This window comes from Erithacus rubecula (assembly GCF_903797595.1).
Source record: "Erithacus rubecula genome assembly, chromosome: 17".
NCBI classification, from domain to species: domain Eukaryota; kingdom Metazoa; phylum Chordata; class Aves; order Passeriformes; family Muscicapidae; genus Erithacus; species Erithacus rubecula.
Genome location: NC_136669.1, coordinates 13906247 through 13927085, shown reverse-complemented (window position 1 = coordinate 13927085; position 20839 = coordinate 13906247). Strand labels below are relative to the sequence as shown.

Sequence of the window (20839 nt, the reverse complement as noted above, 5' to 3'; positions counted from 1 at the left end):
GAGCTGCTGAGCCCCAACAGAGCTGCTTTTGTTGCCGATAAGGAGCAGAGCTCGCACACTTCCCTGCCGTGTGACCGACCGCAGCCTCCTCCCGCTCCCCTCGATTCCAAAATAAAAGCACCCGCTCCAGGTGCTCATTCCCGGGAATCCATCCCCAAAGAAAAAGGCTGAATCCCAAGTCGACCCGTTGAGGTTTATCTCGGCCTCCCTGCTCTGTTTCTGGTGAATAATTAAGCGTTAAATGACAAATTCCTTCCTTATAGGCAGAAACAGAGGGATGAATAAAGCTTGGATTGCACACCAGGGGCAGGTCAGAAGCAATTTGGTGACTCAGAGGGTGATCTCTGGCAGGCAATGACAATATTGACCCCAAAGAAGGTTTACAAACAGCCCAATGCCACCCTGCCCCAGCCTTCAGCCCAGCAGCTGCTCCCAGCAGATCCATGGGGTGCCCTTCCCCATGGCAGCCCTCCTCACACCCACAAGGTTTGAGGGTTTTGTCTGGTTTTCTGCTTCCTCTCCGCAGAAACCTCACATATTTCGAGCTCCATCAGCCCTTCCTCCCCAGCATAACCACAGTGATTTCCTTCCATTACCTTCCCAAAGCAGGTTTTGCCCTTTTCCCTGGTGGAGCTGTGAGCAGAAGGCACAGTGCTGAAGTGTCCCTCGATAAGCACTGACTGCTGAGGCAGCCCAGGCTCAGAGTGCTGCTCACAGCACGGCACTGAGGAGTTATGCTTTAACCCGAGCTCTGCCTGCATCTGCTCCTCCACAGAGCAGCTCACAGCCCTTCTGCTCCTCTGCTGGTGCCTCAGGACCTCAGAGAACATCTGCAACTGTCATGAGAGCCCAACACCAGACACTAAAACTAGTTAGGAAATCCCAATCCCTGTCAGTTTTACTTCTCAAACTCTTATTGAGGCACCTCTGCTTCCACTGCTCCCCCTCCCCTCCTGGTCTTTCCTGGTGTCCCACAGCCCATTTCCCACGTTCCCAGTCTCACACAATCTGCTTCTGGTTCAAGATAAGGCTCCAAGGACTTTGTTTTCCAAACTCCTTCCAGCTTATTTCCTCCAGGGCAAACACTTCAACTCGGACTTTTCTGACCAGCAAGACAAATTTCTCACCATGGCCCTGCACTTGGGTCCTGCCTTCAAGGACATCTCTAACACATTACACGCCCATCCTTCCTTCTACACAGTTTGGAGTTGACACAATAAATTAATTTCCTTAGTATTTTCAGTCTTTAAGATATCAAATTATTGCTGATTTGGGAGAGCTGGAGCCCCTCTGCTCTGGGGGTGCTCACCTGGAGAAGAGAAGGCTCCAGGGACACCTCAGAGCCCCTTCCAGGGCATAAAGGGGCTCCAGGAGAGCTGGAGAGGGACTGGGGACAAGGGATGGAGGGACAGGACACAGGGAATGGCTCCCACTGCCAGAGGGCAGGGCTGGATGGGATATTGGGCAGGAATTGTTCCCTGGGAGGGTGAGGGGCCCTGGCACAGGGTGCCCAGAGCAGCTGTGGCTGCCCCTGGATCCCTGGCAGTGCCCAAGGCCAGGCTGGATGGGGCTGGAGCAGCCTGGGACAGTGGAAGGTGTCCCTGCCCATGGCACTGGATGGGCTTTAAGGCTTCCTTCCAACCCAGACCATTCCAGGATTCTGTGAATACAAGGATAATATGGGACTGTTCACTTGCTGTCCAGAGGGCTCATGGCCCTTCATCTCCTGCTGGAGGGGAGCAGAAAGGCTTTGGGGACAATGGGGACATTGCTCAGGGCTCCATGTCCTTCCCAAGGACAGGTGAACAGACACTGCACTGCATCTGTCCCATTCCACAGCCCTGCAGCTCCAGCCACCTGCAAGACTTCAAATCCACCAGCTGTTCAGGACAAAATTATCCCAAATTGCAGCAGCCAGCTCCTGGAGAGGGGTTTATGACCATTTCATCCATGGTGCTTTCAGGTCAGCCCTGTGACCAGAGGCCTCCTGAGGCCATTCCAGAAGGTGGGAATGGCACTGGTACAAAAAACCTGAGCTCTCACCTCCATGTCCCATTCCAACCACCAGACCTTCCCCCCTGGGTTAGGACAGCCAGGGAACAGCTGAACTCAGGTCTGTCCTGGTGCTTTGAGCCCCTTGGACAGCTCAGAGGTGGTCACAGAGCTCAACCCCATCTTTTCAGCCTGTGGCCCCTGCCAGACATGCACCCTGTGCTAACAGTGCTGTGGGGAGAGGCAGAGGAGGAAATAAGGCTCCCATTTCTGTAATAAGAACCCTATTTCCCATTTCCATAATCTAAAACCCCATTTCTATAATCTAAAACCCCATTTCTATAATCTAACGTGTCACAGATTGCAAAGCAGGACCCTCCCTGTGCTCACCAGGCTCACTCTGCCTTTGGGAAGGCAGGTATCCTGGGAATTCTGTACTAGGAAAGGAGGGCTCAGAAGGTCCCCAGGGCTACCAGAAGGGGACACAAGGAGCCTGCAGCAGCCTCCTACACCCACCCCACCTGGGCTCCCTGCAAAACACAAGGCACCAGGGATGACAGTGACACCTCAGGGAGCAGCTCCAGCACAGCCCAGCTCCAGTCCCACGTGCTCCAACAGTTTCTGTGTCACAACACACAGCTGGGACCCTGCAAGTCCCTGGTCCTCATTGCAGAAGCTCTGAGCAGCTGGAGAAACCCAGCAAGGTGGATTTCAATGGCCTCACTCTGATTTTTGCCCTCAAAGAAGCCTGAAATTCAATTGCTCAGCATGGAAATAAGTCCTGGCTTTAAGAGAGTTAAAGTTTCACAGAGTTGATGTGTTGGCCTTAAAGCTGCTGCTCACTGTTGCACAGAATGTCAGAGAATACTCAGAGCTGGAATACAGCTGCACCTGTAGGCAGGCAGGCTGGGAGAGCCAGCAGTAGCTCCTACTCCCAAAATACTCAAAACTTGGGACCTGCCCAACTCCCATTTTCCTCCCCAGATCCATTCCTCTCATGCTGTACAACTCCCTGCTAGACAAATAGCCAGAGGGGACGTGCCTGGGCAGGTGAAGGCTTCCAGGGAAAGCCAAATTCCTCTGCTGTGGCTGTGCAGAATGTTTTCCTGGCTGCTTCCAAGAGGAGCCACGGCAGCTGCCCAGCAGATGGCAACAGCCCTGCACAAGGCACTGCAGCTGCAGGATTTATGGCTGCCCTGTCCTGCAGAGCTCAACCAGAGCCTTCCTCTGACCTTGCTGCCCCAAAACACGAGTTCTCAGAGATAGAAATCCCTCTTTGGGGTATTTATGGTGCTCCCAGGCAGCCTTTACAGAGAGCTGGCTCTGCCTCTCCTCCAGAACACCTGAAGTTGCACATCTCCATCCCAGTCTAATCCCAGCATTTCCATGCCTCATTTCCCTTTTCCAAGAGTCATCCTTCCCACTCTGCACTGCCCAAGGGGGTCACCTGCCCCAGGAGCAGAGCAGAGGGGCAGAGTCTTCACCCTAGGCACCCCAAGGGTGTTGAGCTTGGAGGTCTTTTCCAGCCTTAATGATTCCATGATCCCAGGAAAACTAACTCAAATTTCCCCTCCACATTCCCCAGAGCATTCCAAATGAGTCCTGTGCCTCAGCACTGAGTCATGAGCTCCACAGGAGCTCACAAGGGAGGCAAGAACTCCCACCTTCCAGGCAGTTAAGCTGTGCCAGCCCAGCCTGGGGGAAAACAGGGCTCAGGGTCCAGATGGAAAAGCTCCAAGCTACTTTCAGTGTGACTCTGACAAAGCAGGAAGGTTGTCATTAGCTTCTGGTGGTTTCTCACTCAAGCTTCCCCCTGGGGCAGGAGAACACATGGGAGGTGATCCCAGCCAGGTGATGGTGTCCCTGCTCCCAGATGGGTGCACAGGGATGAGGCTCCTCTTGAATGTGTGGAAGGTTTGGGATGAGCCCCCTGAAACCCAGCAGGAGGCACAAGAAGCCACGTGGCTGCAGGAGCTGCTGTCTCAGTGGAGCCACAGGAGCAGAAATCCCCTTGGAAGCACCTTAACAGACAGCCCTGTGTGCTGGGCACTCCTGGAGTGGTGCAACAGGAGCCAGGAGACCCATGGCACATCCAGAGCCACACCAGTGGCTGAACTGGGGGACCATCCAACATTACCAATTCCTGAGCTCACACCTTGTCCCCTTCAAAAGCCTTGTCCTGGAGGAAGCAGGTGCTGGTGGCTCTCTCTGGAGAGCAAACACTGGGTCAAAGTCCCATTTCTGGGCTCTCAGGGCTCTCCATGGGTGCTGAGCTCTCCTGATGACAGTCACCAGAAGAGGACATGAGTCATTGAGCAGAGCAACCTTATTAACAGAGAGAAGACATTTTCCTGGAGATACTTAGAGCACTTGTTTATACTTGTTTGAACAAACACTGAGGAGAAAAGCTCCCTGTCAGACCCCAGCATCTGGAAGAGCTGAGCACTCCAGCCACTGGGAGGAGAGGGACCACAGCCAGTGCTCCACTCCAGTAACCACAGCAGCTCCCAGCATTCTGCAAATGCAGCAACTCCTTCTGCCCTGATGTGACAGGGAGGAGAAATCCCAGCTGTGCCACTTCACCCCAGGGCCCTGCCACAGCCAGAGGGGCTTCCCTGAGGTGTCCCAGTTGTGTTTTGGGGTGTGTTCAGTTGGATGTCCTGCTGCAGCATCTTCCCAGACCTGACACAGGGATATCCCAGAGCCCAAACTGCTGCTTAGTGCACTGACAAGTTTACTCTGAGGAAAGGTGATGTCTTCAGTTTAAAAGGTGATTTTTCCCCCCCCTCATCTCTTCTGGAGAATCCAAGCGAGATGGAATATAGATTTTGGGAATGGCTGTTTTTTCTGTTCTCTGCCTTGTTGACATCCTGCTGCACCTGAGGAAGAAGGGTCTGCTGGAGCTCTTTTCCCAGTGCTCCCAGCAGGATGCTTTGTACCACAGCTTCTCCCTCCCTGGGCCAGCTCCATCTTTCCAGGATGTGTGGGATAAAAAGCACGTTGGGAGCTCACAGCTCAGCCAGAAGAGAACAAAAACCCCCTCGCCCCAAGACTCCAGTTTATTTTTACACTCCCAAGGCTGAGTGGTATTTCTCAAGCATGTTCTCATTTGCTGAACCTCTACAAAATCCTGGCAGGCTGGAAATTATTTCGAATCATGTATCCAAGACAACAAGGATAATTCTTCCCCGGCATGTTATAAGCAGAGCTGTCCTTTAGACAACTACACTGAATTCAGGATAAAAATCCACTTAGATCTTTTGGAAAAGGAGATTTCAGGACTCATCACCTTTTTCCTTTGGGTCACCTTGTCTTTTCAAGGAAAGGCTGGCCCAGCAGCAGACGTATTTCATCCCAGAGGGGCACACACCTGCCGTGTTGGTACTGCTGCCCAGAATAGCTCCCAGCACTGACATAGCTCATCTATGTTAAATTAGCCCTTGGAAAACATCCTCACTCAGAATCTCAGGCAAGATGGTCCCTTGACACAGGTCTGAGGAGCAAAAAGTGAAAGCCTTTGCCTGTCACAGCCTCCACACTGCTCAGTCCAGCGTTAAAATGTGACCCTGCACCACTTAAAAAGCATGGAAATCCATCTCCCTGCCTGCCCTCCTGTCCCACTTCTCCCCAGCTCTTCCTGGGGCTTGTAACTACCTTTCAATAAGGAAAAAATAAACCAATATTCAGCCTTGCCTGGAGAAGCTGTGGCTGGCCTGGAAGTGTCCAAGGCCAGGTTGGATGGGGCTTGGAGTGATGTGGTAGGGTGGAAGGGGCAGGGGTGGCACTGGATGAGCTTTAAGGTCCCTTCAACCCAAATCATTCCATGATTTAAGGACCAGCTGCCCAACACCCAGGCTATAATTAACCTTTTATCAAGAAATCACAAGGCCAAAATTATGTACTACAGACTGTACCAAGCAAAAATACACACAGATATGAATAAATATATTTGCATGCAAATACAAAGCAGGTCAGGAGTGTCGTTGCCAGCAATAAGTAGTGTGATAAAAATCACAGAGAATCATAAATATCCTGAGGGGGAAGGGGTCCACAAGGATCAGAGCCTGACTCCTGGTCCTGTAAGAACAACCCCAAAAACATCCAGGCTACCAAGACACAAGTGTCACAACCCTGAAGAGGGAAGTTTGGAAAACAAAAAGCAGAGGGAAGTGATTCAGTCCCCACGTGGGACAGGGACCCAGACATCCTTTTGCTCCCAGGCTGGAAGGCACAGAGCAGGAATGGGTGAAGCTTTCCAAGCCAAGCCCAAACCCCAGACACAGACAAGAGGTCTCTCCTTTCCAGCTGGGAACAGCAGGATCACTGCTGCAACCTGCTCCTGTGGTAAGGAATGCAGCAGGGAACCAGCCATGGAGGCTTTAACTAGAGGAAAACAACCTAAATCAGAGAAATAGCCTTCATCAAGCCCAAGAATAGAGAAAAAATGTAGATTTTTGTCCTTTTTGTCCTTTGCTCTGCCTTTTACTGGTCAAAGAACAGCAAATGTCAACATCTCACTGCTCTGCTGTGCCTCTCAGGCAGGCTCCTGCCTGGTACAGCTCAAAACCAAGCTCAGGTTTTCCAGGCTCAGAAACTCCAGCAGGAAGACAAACCCAAGAGCAGCAGGTCCCCTTCCCGTGTCACCAGAGTGTGACCACAGAAAGGGGCTCCCTTTCCAGCCAGGGCACCGTGCTCTGCTCTTCCACTTTTATCAGCACCAATTTTAACTTCAACAGCACCAAATGCTCGGTGCAGCTTCTCTGGGCCCGTCAGCCAGAGACTGAATTTGTCTTTACACATGAAGCACCCCTGAGCTCAGTCACAGCTCATCCCCTCTCCTCCATGCCCAAATCCCACTCCACATCAAACAACATTTATGGGAATGCCCAGAGCTCATACTTGCCTCAAACGTGACGAAATCATCGAACTCATCGGGGCAGGCCGGGGCTTCCTCCTCGGGGGTGTATCCCATATCATACAGCTGGCTGTCAGGGTCTGCAGGGGACAGAAGCACAGGCTGCATCACTGACAGAGAAATCTGCACCCAGGGGTTGGCAATGTGGCAGAACTGCGAGCGCTGACCGGCGCCTCCAGCCCTCAGGAGGGGCCGCTGCTCCCGGGGCTGGAAGGCGATGGCTGATCTGCCACAGATCCTACAGGGCGCCTTCACCACCCCCCACGCCCTCCGTTCCTTTCCCCGGCTGCCTCGCCATCCCTCTCTCGGGGCTGTGGGCAGGGAGTGCGCGGGGTGTGTGTGGCAGCCGAGCGCCATGGGAACGGGGAAGGCAGGCAGGGGAAGGCAGCCAGCCTGCAGCTCCCGGCGCCGGCTCCTCCCGCATCGGGAGCATCGCCGCAACAGCACCGGATTTGCAGCAAGAGCTCCTCAAAATGAATTCCTCCCCCAGCCCAAACCCCCGGCGGGGCAGCAGCGCTCCCGCGCTTCCAGCGAGGAAAGGAGCGAGAATTCCCTGAGGCAGCGGCGAATGGCCGCTCCGGCACACGGCCTGGATCCCGCTGGCAGCGCCGCCGCAGCGCCGGGTAAACAGCGGGCTGGAAACGCAACCTCGGAGCCGTGCCCCGGGAATGCACAGCGAGCAGGGAGGGACAGGGGACACCCCTCTGTGCCCTTCAGAGCCCCGTGCCAGCCCCCCAAAGGGACACAGGTTTGTCCCGCTGCAGCTGCCCAGACGGGACAGTGCCAGCCGCACCCAGAGGCACTGGCAGAGCTCCTGCTTTGGGGCCCTCTCCAGGTATCAAGAAAGGCCATTTTTCACAAAAGAATCACATTATCATCATTTAATACATCTGGTAAAAGGTCAAGGGATTAGGGGTTGGTCAGGGCACTGGGGGTGCTCACCTGGAGAAGAGAAAGATCCAGGGACACCTCAGAGCCCCTTCCAGGGCATAAAGGGGCTCCAGGAGAGCTGGAGAGGGACTGGGGACAAGGGATGGAGGAACAGGACACAGGGAATGGCTCCCACTGCCAGAGGGCAGGGCTGGATGGGATATTGGGCAGGAATTGTTCCCTGGGAGGGTGGGCAGGCCCTGGCACAGGGTGCCCAGAGCAGCTGTGGCTGCCCCTGGATCCCTGGCAGTGTCCAGGGCCAGGATGGATGGGGCTTGGAGCAGCCTGGGACAGTGGAAGGTGTCCCTGGACATGGAATGAGAAGAACTTTACAGTCCCTCTCAATTCAAAGCACAATAAGAATCTCTGATTAGGGCACGGGATGAACTGAGAGCTCAGGCTGCAGCAGCATCTCCCACCTAAACACCATCCCAGGGCCCCTCAGCTGGGCACTAAATGCAGACACAGGTGGGCACCCTGGAATGCTGGAACCACCAGGAGATGCTGGAACCACCAGGAGATGCTGGAGCCACCAACCAGATGGGTTCCCTGGGGTGGGAGAAGTTGAACACGTGGCACCAAAGAAATGATCCCTCCCCTCCCCTGGGCCTGGGGCTCCCAGGCTGTGAACCCACCCCAGGAATAACCCAAATTGCTGTTCCAGCACCAGAGCCATGCTGTGCTCCACAGGGTCAGGGCTGCAGCAGGGGGAAGGTGCTCTTGCTCACAGCTTAGAACTTCAGTGTCCCACTGCTGTGCCACTATGTCCCACTGGTGCTGCTCCAAGGAAGAGCAGGGTGAAGGGATACACCTGGAAATGCTGCCTGGGCAAGGTCACCTCCTGCTCTGACTATTGGGGGACCTTGATAACCTTGGAGGTCTTTTCCACCTTAATAATTCTATAACCTATTTTCCCATTAATGATCCCTGGTGCCATTCTGGGATTTGAGCCTCCTGGCTGACAGCAGGGAGGGGATGGGGACAGTGACTGCTCACCTCAGTGGGTGCCACATCTGGGGGAAAAACCAAAACCGAACAGTGCTCCTGGAAGCAGCTTGTGTCACAGCACCCAGAGGGGACAGGCAGCACACCCAGGCAGTGTCAGCTCCAGGCCCCCTCCAGTGATCCTTCTGGCACCCCACAGCAGCCCCTGGAACCACATCCCAAAGGCACAGGCTTCTTCCTTCTCCTCATCCCCACTGCATTTCTTTTCCTCCCCCTCCAAGCAGACACACAAACACTTCCTACTTTTCTACAGACACAGATATTTATTCTCCTCATTCCTTCCAGAGGGGCTTGAAGAGGGAGGATTTGCAGAGAAGGCTTCCCTTTGGAATCAGGGGTGTGAAGCGTGGGCAGAGCACAGGCACATGCAGCTCCTGCATCCATCACCTGCCTCCTGCCCAAACCAGGGGCTCTGGAGCCTTCCCAGCCCTTTGGGGAATGAACACGGTGAGGATGAACGGGATCCATCTGTGTGCAGAGAGTCCAGCCCAGAGAGGGGGTCTCTGTGTACCATGGATTTATTTTCACAGCAAATTCCAGTGTAAAAATCCATCTGAGAGGTCACCTGCACCCTCGTGGTGGCGTGGCCAGCACAAGCCATGCTCAGGAGCCAGCACTCCACATTTCCACGTGTCACAGAGAGCAAAGACAAACAGCACCACAAACAAAGGTTGACATTCCTGCTGGATTCATTCCCTCCCCCTCCAAAAAAAGCCATATGATGCTTTGTGTATAGGGAGAGTTGCCATGGAGAGCCTGCCTGCAAGTCTGCCAGCACAACAGCCTTGCACATTCCTGGCCAAAAGAGCCAAAAAACCCTGGGAGCCAGAAAATCGAGGGCCCTTGGTGTGAGTGTCACTCCCCATGTGCAGAGCACTGTCCCCAGGTGCAGAGGGAGACACGTGGTGACAGCTGGAGGGGTTTGCTTCCCAAACAGGAGCAGAGCCAGGGATGGCTGTGGGCCACCAGCAGCACCAATCCATGGCACAGGCTGAGCTCTGACATTCCCTCTGCTCTCCCCATGGACATCAAAGCCCCAGCTGACCCCTGCTCTGCTTCTCACCCCCTTCTCCCTGCCCCTCACAGCACAAACAGCCTTTCCTTGCTTACACCCATCCCTGGTTTCTCTTTTCCTCACTGACAGCTGATGTGGTCACAACACTTGGAGTCACCTCTGCCCCACTCTGTCAAATCCAAGCTTTTGCTGGGGGTGGCATAAGGCTCTGCCTTTTGTCCTCTGAGTGCCATGACCAGCTTCTCCTGCACTTCCAGCTCTATCCATCACTCCCACTGCCAGTCCAGTCACATCCACAAACATCCAAAACTATTAAAGGTAAAAATCAGGTTCTGAGAGACCTCCCAGGCAGCTTTACTGCTGAGCCATCACAGAATCATGGAATCATTCAGGTTGGAAAAGCCTCTAAGGTTATCAAGTCCACTCATTCCCCCAGCTCTGCCAAGGCCAGCACTGAAATATGTCCCCAGCTGCCACATCCACATGGCTTTTAAATCCTTCCAGGGATGGGGACTCACCACTGCTCTGGGCAGCTGTGCCAGTGCCTGGCCATGAAAGAATATTCCCAAAATCCACACTAAACCTCCCCTGGCACAACTTGAGGCTGTTTCCTCTTGTCCTGTCACTAGAAGCCACCATTTAAAAGCCATGTGGATGTGGCACTTGGGGACATGGGTCAGTGGTGGCATTGCTGGGGGAATGGTTGGTCTCAGTGATCTCAGAGGCTTTTCCCAACCTAAATAATTCCACGAGCTCTCCATGGGGGTGGATGAGAGACCTCTTCCCATATCTTGTTGAGCTTCAGAGCTCTCAGGTGTGCCAGAGTCACCCGGGCTCTCCCAAGAATCCTCAGGAACAGCAGTTCTGGGATAAAGCTCCTGAAATAGATTCTAAAAGCTGCTTCCAGAAGGCAGGATTGCTGTGGAAAGGCACCTTGAGTGAAGGGCTGTGGGTACAGCAGTGGCACATGGGTCACACAGAGCCAGTTTTATCATATAGGAGTGACCCAGAAAAACAGCCTTTCAGGAGTATTTAAATCATCTGCCAACACCCTGTACACACTGCTGCAAGCCACAGAGCCTCAAACTCTGAGGGATTCCACCAGGATGGATTATGTGAGCTCACAGACCTGCATCTTTCAGAGTGGGAATAAGGCTTGGTACCTGCCTGAATGGCACAGAATAAAACAGACCCCAAAAATGAGCAGGACAAAGTTCTGATTGGCTTAAGGGAGAACAAGTGATATAAACCCAGCTGCCTTGCTGGGAATGCTGCTGGAAAACAAGAGACACACAGCCAAATATTTAAAAGTTGCAGGAATTTAGGAGGATCCTGCACAGGGGGAGCCACTATCCAGTATTTCCAGAGGCACTCAGGGTCCTGTGCTTTATCACATGTGGTGTGATCCCTGTGGGAAAAAGCCAGCCCCAATCCCACTCACCCACCTTCCCCAGAGTGGCCCAGGAGTACATTTATAATCTGATGCTCCTATAAAAGAGCAGCTTTCTACTCTCTGCTTTCCCCACAGCTCATCTTCCCCCAGAGATGGGCCAAAGGAGCAGGAGCACTTACTGAAAACTGTAATTTCCCAACCCAAAATGCCACAGGGGATGGAGCAAGCAGCAGCCCAGGCTCCCAGGGAGGCAGTGGCAGAATTAAGGTTGCTTACACAACCCTGGCTAAAGCTCTTCAGCAGTCCCTCATTTCCTGAGCATCACTGCTCACTGACTGGGGCTCATCACACATTCCTTTTGATCCTCTCCTATAGCACAGGCTCTGCAGCCTCCCTCAGACTCACCAGGGAAAGCCACTGGAAAAGGAATTCACTCCATGGCATCCAAGCCCTTTGGAATCACAGATCCAGCTGCCTTCCCTTCATCTCAGAGGCCTGGTGAGCATCACTGCCTCTGCCCCAGAGATGGACCAGGAGGCCACTACTGACTCCTGGAATCTGTGCTGACTTTAATTAAAACCTGGAATTTGTGCTGAGTTTAACACCTGGAATTTGTGCTGAGCTTAACACATGGGATCTCATTTTTAATTCCCAGCAATCTGAGTGGTCTCTTCAGTGTGTGCCAGTCACCAAGACCAGCTCAGATTCCTGCAGGTTTGTGCCAGCCAAGAACAAAGGCTTGCTGCTGGAGAGACCTCCTGATGTCCTCCAGCTCCTTCACTTCTTCTACTTCCAAATCTCTATACCTCTGGAAACTAAGCTGGATTTTTCAGACAGAGATCACAGAATCATTAAAGCTGGAAAAGCTCCAAGACCATCAAGTCCAACCATTAACTCACCACTACCCCATGTCCCTAAAGTCCCTGCTCTGTGGAGAGGCTGAGGCAGGACCTGTTGAAGGATGAACCAGCAGAACATCCCAAGTCAGCTTCCAGGAGCACATCAGTGCTGACACAACCTTGGGGACACCCAGTGGCCACTGTCCTTGAGATGCTCCACACCTGGGAGCTCACAGAGCATGAGTGGCACTTTTTAGATAAGATTGTCCCACAAGCAAAATATAATTAAAGAGAACCCTGAGTCAGGAGCTCAAATGGAGTAGAGGTTGTGACACCCCAAATAACACAGGCAGAAACCAGACAGTTCCACAGGCTGGGACTGACTGGATGCCACCACCCCATCCTGAACAAAGCTCCCAAATGGAGAAATTAGGATAAGAGTTAAACCCTGTTCAATCCTCCCCAGCTCAGAGCTTCCAACCTCAGGCCTAGGAAATGCTCTGATGTTCTTACTTCCAAGCATGGCTGAATTTAATTATCACAGCAGTGCCTGTGTGGGTCCAGGCACAGCTTCCAGACCCACAAGGATTAAAGGAAACACTTTCAACACCTACAGTACTTCCATCAATATGCAGGCACTAGGATTTGTTAGATCTCATTTGCCATTTCTGCCCTCCACTAGCCACACCAAAAACTGACCACAGTTAATGCCAAGTCTCTCCAAAGCTGTCACTGAGCCCTGGGAAGTGTTTTGGACCAGAACCACCCACCTGCCTCTGGAAAAGACAGGAACAGGAGAGCTGTGAGCCTGGGCAGGGACTACAGACACCCCCTGCTCCAGCCTAGGCTCTAATCTCAACAACAGAGCTGTAAATCACCAATGAAAATTATTTATAAAGTTATTTATAAAGCCTCTGATCTCAGACTTGCCCTCTAGGTCCTGACCAGAACCCAGCCTGGGCTTAGGGGAAATTTGGGACAGGAAATACATAAGAGAGGCACTAAACTACACTTGCAGGAAGAATTCTCCCCAAGGTGGTGCTCCACAGTCCTGGGCCATCTCTTGGAAATGATGACTGTGCTGCTCAAAGACATCCTGTATGTTACAGGGAGTGTCCAGCAGCCCCTGTGCCCTCCTGCTCCCCTCCAAAATCCCTTAAAAGCTATGCAGAGTAACAGAAAAATACTCCTGATGGCACATTTGAATCCCCTTCCCTGCTTCTCCCCCTAACTCCAACATTGCCAGAAAATCCCTTGGAAACAGAGCCAAACCATGTCCCACTTGTCACTGAAGGAGAAGGGAGATGCATTCTTTAAAGTGCTTTTGCTCCAACTGGCTTCTGGATAGGAAACACCACCCAAAATAAAACAACATCATGAGGGGGATCCTGTAAAATTGTGTTTTGATCCTTTTTCCAGCCATTATTTGTGCCTGACCACTCACCTGCAGGGGAAGGAACACAGGGAGAAATTGGACCTTTTCAATCCAGAGTACGAGGAAGGCACTGAGGGGCTGAGGGGTAACAAACAGAATTGCTGAGGTTGGAGAAAACCTCCAAGATCATCAATTCCAAACACAGAAATGAGATCCAAACAAGGCATTGCCCAGCTTCTCATCAGGGGTATTTTTATTAGAAGCTGTCACATCATCTCTCTATAATTATTAACTGCATTAATAAAAATTCCTATTGCCTCGTTAGCAGGTGTCCTTCCTGTTCTAAGAAGGAATAAACTGCCCAGTGATTTACAAGAGCAGTTTGGACTGTAAGAGCCTGGAAAAGACAATCATGAAGGAGAAAGACATTGAGGAACACCTGGACCAGGCCAGGAGGAGCAGAATGGGAGTGAGATAATGTGAGCTGTGCTCAGCCAGAACACCAGAGAATTGGGAAAATTGTATTTTCCCAGTGTGTGGATACCCACTGGAACCTGCTGCTCACCCACCCACAATCAGCACTGATTTCCCAGGAAATCCACATCACATGCAGCCTCTCCTGTGCAAAGAGACAGGAGAAAAACATCAACCTGCCAGAGTGTCACAGGGGTGTCATGTCACCCAGAGCAGTCACCAGCCCCCAGGCTGTGACAGAGCAGGGCAGAGAGGAGCACAGATCCTAGGTGAGTAATTATCCCTTTGTTAATAACTCCGGATTGACTGGATTCCTCAGGAGAAAGGAGCTGGCAGCTCTGCAGGGTGCTGGGCTCCACCTTCCTCCACCCAAGCTGGGGCAGGCATCTCCTGATGCCTGTGCTGCTGCTCCTGCTGGGGAGGAAGGACACATTCCCCACCTTCCCAGGCTGACCCAAGCACTGACATCCCCTCACCCTGGACTAACACCCCAACCTGAGACAGCACAACAGGCAGGAAACAAGACACAAATACCCCCCACACCCACGTGGAGCCACCAGCCCAGCCCAGCCCAGCCCAGCCAAACCCAGCCCAGCCCAGCCTCCTCCCACGCACTCCCAAACCACAGGCGAGCCCGGCTCCCAAAAGCATTGCCAGCACCAGATGTGGAGGAAAACACAGGGCCCAGAAAGGGAATCCTGCAATGGAGAAACTGAGGCAGCAGATGGGAGAGGAGAAATGTTATTTAACAGAACCTGCCTCTGTTTTCTCTGTAGTCATCATCTCCACAGAAGAGCATGCTAAGAGCTGCTCCAATAAAGTACTGCTCCCTATTTTCATATTCCTGGGAAAACAGCTAGTCCCTGCAGTGGGTTTTATCCTCCTTTCCCAGAAAATTTTGCTTTCTTTTGGGCATCAGATTTGTCTTTATCAGGTGGGTCAAAAAGCCATCACAGGTTTCCTTCACTTCAAGACACATGGAAGTCTCTGCACTCTGGAATTAGCTTTGATTTCCAAGATATCTGGCTACACAGCCATGCTTTTCCCTCCCAAAGGATGCTGAACCAACAGTGATTTTTTGGGGGTTTGATCCCAGCTTTAATCCCAGCTTTGAACCAGAATTCCCTCAGACTCAGGGTGCATTTCAGACTTGTTCCACTCCACGACAATGACTGGAAACAGCCAGATTTCTCAGGTATATTGGTATATTTATACCGGTATATTCCTGCTCCAAAGCAGGAATTCATAAAGGTGGAGACATTCCTAGAGAAGGAATTCTCAGAGGGGCAGAGATTCCCATGCCAGTCTCCCATTCCCTGTCCTCCAGAGCCTGGAGCCCTCACAGCAGATTTCCAGCAGCATGTTTGAGCAATTCCTTGCTGTTCTCATCCCAGAGCTGCCTACAGACACAGCTCTCCAACACTTCAGTGCCTCTCCCAAAAGTAGGTCAATGCAGTATGTCATCTGCCAGGCTGCTTTTGGGAAGCACAGCTCCCTCTCAGCCATGGAGCACCCGGAGCAGAGCAGCCTCTCCTCCCCTGTCACCCTTCACCCAGCTGCCACTTTGATCAGTTCAATACAAACAAGTGGTTATGGAAATCAAAAGAGAAATGGCTGGGAAAAAAAACTGCTCAGCTGAGCCACAAGTGCCCCCCCCCCCCATCAGCATCCAATGTTATTAGATTATTATATTGAGTATATTGTTATTGCTACACTGCTATTGTATAAATGCTGTAGTATATTGCTATTGAGTACATTGGTATTAGGTAGAGTGCATTAATGGTTGGATTCAATTATTCTAAAGGATTTTTCCATCCTAAATGATTCTATGTCTGTATTATAGCAGCAACAGTGATTTAAGAGAGCTTGAGAACAGTGTGATCTGTGGTCCCACTCCTGGCTGCTCTATGGCTCCTCTCTCCCAGCAACAGCCCCAGCTTCCAAGGGGAACAAAAAATGATCCCTGCTCATCCAACCTCCCTGCTCCCACTGCCATGGGGAAGAGTCTGCAGCCAGGATCTGCTGAATCTGGGGCTGCACAGCTGGGGAGAAAGTTCTCCACACACAGGAGCACTGTGGGGCTCCTGGGAGCAGAAGAGGGATTTTTCTGGTGCTGGAGGAAAGAAGCACCCAGCTCAATGTCCCTGCCCTGGGGCTGTACCTGTGTCCTTCTCTTCCCTGGAACAGCCTCCAGCTGGGCTGGATTCACTCCTGCTCAGTTCTCCTGCTGTTTGCATCTCCACACATGGGATCAGCTCCCTACAGAGGCATCTCTGTGCCCTGGATACACCCAAACCTCCTCAGGAGAGGGATGGAGACAGACCCCAGGTCATTGTGACCACAGAGCACCCCCAAAGCAGCTCAGCTCCATCCCTCACGCTCCTAATTCCCCATTCCCTGTGAGCACAGAATTACACAGACTCAGCAGAATCCCAGATTCATTGAGTCAGGAAAGACCTGTGAGACCATCATGTCCAATCTGTGCCCAGTGCCCACCTTGTCACCAGCCCAGAGCCCTGAGTGCCATATCCAGGCTTTCCTTGGACTCCTCCAGGGATGGGGACTACAACACCCACCTAGGCAGCCCCCTCCAATGCCTGGCCACCTTTTCCATGAGGAAATTCCTCCTGATGTCCAGCCTGAATCTCCCCTGGCACAGCTTCAGGCTATTTCCCCTCATCCTGTCCCTGTTCCCTGGAGCAGAGCCCAATCTCCCCTGGCTGTCCCCTCCTGTCAGGGAGTTGTGCAGAGCCAGAAGGTTCCCCCTGAGCCTCCTTCTCTCCAGGCTAAAGAAGCCCAGCAAAGCCCTCACACATTTTTATGGGCAGGCCCAGTGGTTTCCAATACAACCCTCTAAGCACCACTATTTCAAGCGAAAAAAAATCCAAATTAATTCCAAGAATTCCTTGCTGCTCCTGTCCCTGCCCCAGAACGGGGCACAGACAAGCACGTGGACCCCAAACTTGACAAGCACAATCCTGGTGCTACAATCATCCTCCTGCACCACAGAGATGAGCAGAACCCTGAGCTCCCAAGAACAGCACGGGGATTATATTTTTTTCAAGTATCCATATAAATTTTAAAGAGCCATTTAAATCTCCACTCCTTTCAGGGGCAGAATTAACACTCATCTTCCTAAAGTCCTTATCCCCACCAGCAATATGTACAGCACATCCATATGGATCTGCCAGAGCAGAGCAAGATGCAAAGGCAAAAAAAAAAAGCAGAAGACATAATGAGAGCAATTTGGGTTTTATTCTCGCTGGTGAATCAATCTTGATTTCCCATTCACAGCAGCCCCCATTCCCTGCATGCCAGCTGTACACAAAGAGGCATCTGTCCTACCTTCAGCCATCCAAGGAGCTGTGTCCCTGTGGATGATGGTTTCCCCAGGGTTGGGAGCAGGCAGCAGCAGGCAGGTCCCCACTGCAGCAGTGCTGCATGAATCCAGGGCTCAGCAGATCCGTGGGAAGAGCTCAAACCGGTGCCAGATACTCACCCAGTTTAGTCAAACGTGCACACGAGCTCTGCTTCCATCTGCTGAGCCTTGGGCAAGGCTTTCCTTTCAAAAAGCAAAAGCCTGCAATATTCACTAGGGCCTGGCCAGCCCTGCTGAGAGGAGCACTGGGGTGTCAGCAGTGGCCTGTTGCAAATGCACTGCATTTCCAGCAGCCAGGTGGGGCAGAGAGCTGGGGATGCACACAGCCAGCCCCAGAAACAACCACGGGGCTGGGAGAGGAAGGGAATGCAGGCTTTGGCTTCTGGAATTATCCCTGGGCGTAGCAAAAGCCATCTGCAATGCAGATCCTACAGAAGGGGGGAAAGAGCCTCCACAGAAAGCAAACAGGGGTTACCTGACAGGATATCCAACCCCTTGGAATGCCCCATGGAGCCAGCAGGATCCAGGTCACCAGGACAGCCAGCCCATCCCAGCCACCACGTGCTGCCCAGCAGTGGCTCTGAGTGGCTCCCAGGTGGCATCTGAGCCCTGGCAGATGCAGAGGCACCACCAGAGCCAGAGCAGTGGGAGCAGGGAATGTGGAGCCCAGCCTGCACGTGGGATAACCCCTCAGACCTGATTCTGGTCCTGGCTCTAAGCTTTAAGGTCCAACACTCACAATCCTTCATTTGGAGAAGCGCTGGATAGGATTTTCCTGATTCCTCTCAGGACATTCCCAGCTGACCAACCACTGACACAGCTGCAGAAATCCTGGAAATGCCCCCTGAGATCCTCCCAGGGATGCTCCTGGGATGGGAGAACAGAGGCACTGCCAAGAGCCAGAGCAGGGGGAGCAGGGAATGTGGAACCCAGCCTGGAATAACCCCCCAGACCTGGCTTTGGGAGCTGATGTGCAGCTCCCTCCTGGCTCTAAGCCTTTAAGGTCCAACACTCACATCCTTCATTTGGAGAAGGGCTGGATATGATTTTCCTGATTCCCAGCTGACACTCAGCTTCCAGGAGCTCACCAACCTTTGACAAGGCTGCAGAAACCCTGGAAATGCCCCCTGAGATCCTCCCAGGGATGCTGCTGGGATGGCAGAGCTGCAGCCCCACAAAGGCTCATCCCCATGGCAATTCCCACTGCTGCCAGTTCCAATTAGGAACGGTGTGATGCTCCCACACAGGCTCAGAGCCACAGCCTGACCCTCCAGCCCTGGATTTGCTATTCAGCATCCTGCCCTGTCTGCTCCAGCTTCCCAGCTCCACACTTTTCCCTCCAGCCAGCATTTGGAAATGCCTCTGGGGAACTGAAGATGCTCCTCCTGCTCCAAGCCTCTTACTCAGCCCCTGGAATATCTTTCCTCTGGCACAGTGGGTTCCTGATCCAGCTCCTCCAAAGCTGGGGTCTCCCAGGTCTCCCTCCTTGCAAACAGGAATTCTCTTAGAGCTTCCAGGTTTGGGTGCTGGCTCTAGCTGGATTTTCCACATTCCCAAATCCAAAGGGCTTTTACTTGAAGCAATTAAAAAATAAACAATAATAAAAAAAAAGAGATGCGACTATTTCCATCCTCAGGCCCTCCCCTGAGCTCCTGGACACACCCATCCCTCCCTCAGTGGGTGCACTGTCTGTTCTCAGTGCACAGGGGCCCCTTTGTTCAGGGATCAGAAGGGGTGGATGAGGCTGGCAGCTCCAGGAATGCACCTTTCCCTGCCTGGCACAGAGGTCCCTACTCTGGCTGACACCTCCAGCAATCCCCCTGTGTGCAGGGGCATCTCCCAGAGCCCCTTCCCAGAGGGCTGCTCCCTCCTAGACAGATGTTACAGATGTTTTAGCTCTGAGGATGTGTGTGAATGACACAGCTTGTTCCTAATCCTTGTGAGTTGCAGTGTGAGCACAGAGATGTTCAGTTTGTCCTGCTGAGTGCTCAGACCCCTACAGAAAAACCAGGTGTCTGAAGCTTGACAGGTTTTAATACCTTGACAAGGGAAGGACTGTGCTGGTGAGCACAGCCTGGCTGTGTGCCTGCATCCAGCTGTGGCTGATCCAGCCCATCCTTCCTGCTTGCCACCAGCTGTTCCTGCACCAGGACACAGAGGAGCCGAGCTGCTCCTTGCTTGTGATTGCAGAGCCCACCCCAGGGCAGCTCCTTGCCACACAAACAGGCTGAGTTTCCCAAGGGGCTGGGATGCAGTCCCTGCTTGCAGTGTGTCCCTGAGGAGATCCTGCATGAGCTCAGCTCCTCACTGTGATGGTTGCAGCAGTCACAGGCTCCCTGTTTCTTTTCCCTTGGATCTCACTGATGGCAGCCAGATGCACCAGGTCTTCCTCTGGCTGAGAATTATCCAGGCCTCAAAAACCACGTTTTTTAAGCATCATACTTCATTACTGCTTTCCTTCCATTATCAGTTTCTCAAGTTTTACAATCCAGGGCTATAAAATTCCACTTTTCAGAGTTATTTATGCCTCTTGACATGCTGCCAGTGCTGGATCCACATTTCCCCCTCTGCTGTGCACACTGGCCAGTCACTCAGGCACCATTCACATGGATTTTAAAAGCAGGGAAGCCACTCCTTGTGGGGCAGGGAAGGACCAGGGGATACCAGGAGCAGGAAGGGCTGGGACACAGCAGACACAGGGAGCTGAACCTGTCCCAGCAGCATTTCTGTCCCCACAGTCCCCAGGCCCGAGAACAGAGCTCAGCCACTACCAGAGCTGGCCCATGGCAGTGCAGAGCTGGCCCTGGGGCTCTGTGTGAGAGCTTCAGTGGCTCTTGCTCCATGCTGGAGGCAGAGCCAGCACCAGGAGCCCTGGACCAGCCTGTTCCTCAGCCTGGGACATGCCCCAGGCACAGGGAGCATCCTGCATGTCAAGGCCAAATGGACACAAAAAGCAGCTGATGGAGGAAATGTGGCTGGGCTTGTAACTGCACCTCCAGTTTGCCAGGCTCCAGGTAAATCCAGCTGCTCTCCAAAGGGAATTCTCCAGAGAGAGAGAGAGAGGGAGAGAAGAGTGGGACATCCTCAGAAATAAACCCTGCATTAACACACACACCAAAAGGTCCAAGCTGACACCAGCTCTCAATTCTGTGAGTGACCCAAGAATTACAGAGCACCAAGAAATCCAACAGAGCATTCCCTGGCTAAAAATAGTCCTGGCTAATTAACAAACCATGTTAAAAGGGACACCCATCAGCAGCATGACCTCTGCTTTGGTTACAAAGGGATGATCAATATTGACTGTCTCAAGAGCAGCAGCAAATCCTTCAGATCCCTTCAATGTGAGCAATGCTCAGCTGGGAGACTCCAAGAATCTCCTCTGCTCCCTGCCCTGGGCTCCTTTTATAACCATTTAATGCCACATCTTGTTAGAGAGCTCAGCCCTTCCTAACCACTGTAATAAACACATATCAATCTCTTTCAAATTTAATAAATAGAGACCCTAAAAGCTTTGCCTGGATC

The 20839-nt window shown here is 52.5% G+C and overlaps 1 protein-coding gene across 1 annotated transcript in view; it reads right to left on the bottom strand.

Annotated features, from left to right (window-relative positions):
* Positions 1-20839, bottom strand: part of RAB11FIP3 (RAB11 family interacting protein 3) — a 70176-nt gene that overhangs the window by 32672 nt on the left and 16665 nt on the right. The window contains exon 3 of the mRNA XM_079321067.1: positions 6896-6987. Within this exon, the coding sequence (XP_079177193.1) occupies positions 6896-6987 (92 nt within the window). The remainder of the gene's footprint in view (positions 1-6895; positions 6988-20839) is intronic.